Source organism: Cupressus sempervirens, chromosome 3 (genome assembly GCF_028749045.1).
Source record: "Cupressus sempervirens isolate cs-2001-9-10 chromosome 3, ASM2874904v1, whole genome shotgun sequence".
Taxonomy (NCBI): domain Eukaryota; kingdom Viridiplantae; phylum Streptophyta; class Pinopsida; order Cupressales; family Cupressaceae; genus Cupressus; species Cupressus sempervirens.
Window position 1 is genome coordinate 27,704,982 of NC_143120.1, and position 4,216 is coordinate 27,709,197.

The 4,216-nt window shown below is 34.2% G+C and overlaps 1 protein-coding gene across 1 annotated transcript; it reads left to right on the forward strand.

Annotated features, from left to right (window-relative positions):
* The first annotated feature begins 417 nt into the window (after nucleotides 1-417).
* On the forward strand, nucleotides 418-2,187 carry LOC149564594 (transcription factor IBH1-like 1). Its single transcript, XM_089816891.1, has one exon. It carries the CDS (start codon nucleotides 754-756, stop codon nucleotides 1,423-1,425), a length of 672 nt encoding a protein of 223 aa, XP_089673017.1. The 5' UTR covers nucleotides 418-753; the 3' UTR covers nucleotides 1,426-2,187.
* The last annotated feature ends 2,029 nt before the right edge of the window (nucleotides 2,188-4,216 follow it).

Here is a 4,216-nt window from a genome sequence, read left to right on the forward strand (position 1 = left end):
CTCAACAAGAGAGGACCCTGCAAAGCCAAAGATATTTTCTGATTCTCACCGAACAGAAAGACATTTGCAGTAAGAAAACAAGTAAAATGATAGACCCAAAAAGAAAGAAAGAAAGAGAGCACATGGTGAATATGCAGTAAGTAGATTATAAGGAAAAGGCAAGAGTGGTTTCATGGAGTGTTAGAGTAGGCAAACAAGGCGTGCTTAGTGGGATGGTTGTGGGTCTTGCATGCCCCCCAAAGGAGAAGACCCACATCAACGTAAGCATCACCATTGCTCTATAAAAATGGTGCCCATATAATTTGAAGGACTTGACAATGAAATCTGAAAAAGGAAGTTAACAGTATTAGGGCTAAGCTGTGGATCCATGGGGAAGGCAAGAAAAGTAGAGACAAAGGAAGTCTTTAATGTTTGAGTGGGTGGAATATAAGTAGTATTAGAAATAATTACAAGATGGGTGTAATGGGTACATCATGTGCTTGCATGTGCCTACATGGTCCACCCCTCCACTTCCTCCTCCTCATTCATTACTTTCCATATTTATTTCTTCCTCACTTGTTCCCTGTCTCCGTATTTATGGCTTTCCACGCTTTCATCAGAGATTTTCCTAGTTCTTCTCTGCCTTTTTGTCAGAGCCGGTGTGCTGTTCATGAAGCAGGAGCACCCCTCTTAAGGCTTTAAATGTGAAAGAAAGAAAGAAAGAGAGAGAGAAAGAAAACCCTAGATCTGGTTCAAGATTAGGGTTTGTAAGCCATGACTTCAAGAGGAGATTCAAAGAGTTTTAGAGAGATTTATCTAAGAAGATTTATGTGGGCTCTCAAATGTATCAGAAAGCCCAATGGAAGCAGCAGTCAAGGTGATGGAGATGAATTAATTGGAGAGGTCCCGAGGTCGAGTCGCACTATAAAGCTGGCAGCAGATGTTTCCCTTGCTCTCACTGCAAACCGTTCAGCTTGGAGCCGGGCTCTCCTCAATAGAATCTCAAGTGATGAGATAAACAGACCCGCTCTCAGGAAAATTCTAGAGCCTTCCAAATTCGAAGCTATAATTGCAAAGAGGGCCAGGCACCAATCTCGTTTGATATACCAGTCCAGGCTTAAACATGCCCACATGCAACAGCACAATCAGAATTTTCATCGCTTGAGAGGCAGTTCAAGGCAGAGTAGTTTATCTTTATATAGAGCTTTTTGTTCCAAGAGAATCATGAGACCACCTTTCTCATCATCATCAAATGCTCGCATGTTTGATAGGCGCACAAGGCGGCTGCAAATGCTTGTTCCGGGTGGGGAATCAATGGAGGCCTCTTGCTTGCTCAGAGAAACAGCAGATTACATCAGATCTCTTACAATACAGGTAGAGGTCTTGCAATCTCTAGTCAATTCTGTCAATGTGAATTCTGTCAATGATAACCAGCACCCATCTTGATTGAAAAGAGCATCTCTTGGTACCATTTTTAGGTCACATTTGAAGAAAATTCCTTGCCATTGCCATCGCCATGAACACCCAACTAATGGCAAAAAGAAGTTAGTGTAGGTAGCATTTGCTCTTGCATCAAAAGGTCGAATTGTTAATGCGTGATACAAATGCCAAGACTTAATAGGATCGACACAAATCTCCAAGAAAGTGCTGACCATCAAGTCGACCCTCAACAATTAGAACCTATTGGTGCCATTTTCAGTCTGATGGGTACTATCAAAAACATATTATTACCTTGCCTTTGGATCAAAACCCACCATGAATATACTAGCAACAGCTCCTCTGGATGGCATTGTCTTTAGATAATATCTGAAGAATCCCATCTGCCTGATCTTTCTCTTTATGTGGTATTCTCTTTGATAGGTCAGGCCCATAGTTTCTTTGCATATTACCTATTATCAACCACAAGTTGAAACCAGAGGTTTTGTTGCTAATAAGGGGCAATGGTATCAGAGAAATTGTCTAAGATGGTCACTTCTTTTCCTCCTCCTTCGAATACTTGTGGAATTTTATTTTATCTTTCTTTCAAAGATATCCCAAATAAAATGCCATCTTTTACTACTGAATTCTGCAGCTGATGTTCAATTCTGGTTATTCCTCGGGTAATGTGTGAACAATCCCAATGTGCTTGCAGTGTAAGCAGTAAGACATGGCCTTTGTAAGTGATTTTGATTTTTATATACAAGATTTCTTGTCAAAACAAGATCAATATGACTGGTTTATCAGCTTCTGATCTGTTAGAAAAACAGTCTTATTCTTAAATGGGTTGAGGTGCATCTTGATTTGACATGCATTATTACCATTGATTAATTGATCTCAATCATAAATATTGTCACATAACTCCATTAATCTGAGCCTCCATTGAGAACATTTCCAGTACAAATTCTGCTGATGAACATTATAAGTCAGTCATGTTAATTCTTATAGGCTCTTGATTACATTCAAGAGTATAACCATAACTTTTTGAATATATCTTTAAAGACTTAAAAAGGATGCATTTTAGTTTAAGTTGAATGGCCGTTACTGATTTATCCCATGTCATTTTCCCACCATTAATAGCAGGACACTGACTTAGGATTGATCATGGTATTCTTTTTCGACATGCCTGCACGGTAGAATTTGCAAATATAGCCAGTTTATCGTTGTGTCAGTTGAATAGCTTTTTGTTGCCTGAATTTCTACTGATTGTAGTTATTCTATATAAGGTATGGCCTCTTCCCTTGCCTTTTTTCTTGTGGGCTAAAAGCAGGTTATGAGATTTCTATCAATGTCATCATGGAGAAAGGATGGGTGGTATAAAAGGACATCCTTAAAGTCTAGGTTAAAGTCCAGGTTAGATAGAGAAATGTAGATTATAAAAGATCAAAGTGATATTTTAGGAAAAAATTATATGCTAATATTATTATTTATAGAATTATCATTTTATTTAAACTGTATTATTTGTTATTATTATTTTTATTTATCAATTGAATTTTACTATTTTTATTGGATTGAATTATTAGAAAAAATGAAATTTAAATAGAATAAAGAAATAAAGTTAGCAAATAAAAATCTTTGATCCATTTTTATGCTTATTCTTAATTTTTTTTATTAATAAGTTATTGTTAACCTTTTAAATTTCTATAAACATAATAATAAAAAGTTTTTAATTTTTATTTTACCTTAATTTTTAAAGAAAATGAAGAAATAAAGTAATAAATAAATGAATAGTATAAGAACTGTCATTAAATTTTGACAAAATAAATATCAAGCACTAAAGATTAAACTAAAATAATACCAATCAAAATTGTCTCGTATGATCTTTTCTTTTTCCTCCTTCTTGTGGATCAAAAGAAGCATGAAATTTTGCATCAACGTGAATCATAAGAAAAAGTGAGTAAAGTTAATGGAACAAAGTATATTTTTCTTTTCATATTGAAAGACGAGTAATAAGAATTCTGGAACAATTTTTTTTGTGATCCATATTTAAGGTGCTATCTTGAAGAATCTGTGGCCGTCCATTCTGATACTGGCTACGAAAACCTTAAAATATATACCAACTTTTAGCTGTAATGCATTACAGCAACTTGCCAAATGCAGCTTATTCTGCAACAACCAAAACAATAGATAAGCTTGAATTTAATATGATTTTGAAATCTGAAATTGCAATTTTTTATTTGAGTTAAAATTCTTAATGAACTTTAGTGGCAATATTCCATACGAAGGATATGAGTTGGTGGTATTTTTATATTGGGGTCGTTGAAACTTTTGAGTGGGAAAACCTATTATCCAGTCGTTATAGAGTTTTTATATGATTAGAAAAGGAAATAAAGGAATCCTTTAGCTGTAATCTACTTCACTGGAATAAATATACAATTAAACTCCAATTTATTAAGGCTCTATGAGTTGTTCACTTGTGGGTGAAGTAATATTAGATGCAAAGTACAATTTTATTATAAAGTAGTAGCAGGTAAAGAGAAAGATTGTTTGGTTTTATAATAAAACAATCTGTGTTAGTTGATGAGGATGACGAAGTATATCTGTCTTAGAATCGGAGAATTTGGATAGTTTTATATGGTTAAGAACCGAAAGGTTTTTATTATTTATTATTTTTATTATTTTATAATGGATTAACTTCTTCTGTAAATTTTCTTTATGTTTCTAAATTCAATTTTTAATGACTTTTTATTTTATCTTGTGTACTTTTAGAGAACAAACTATTATTAGACAATGATATCTTTTATTATTCTAGTTTTATCTT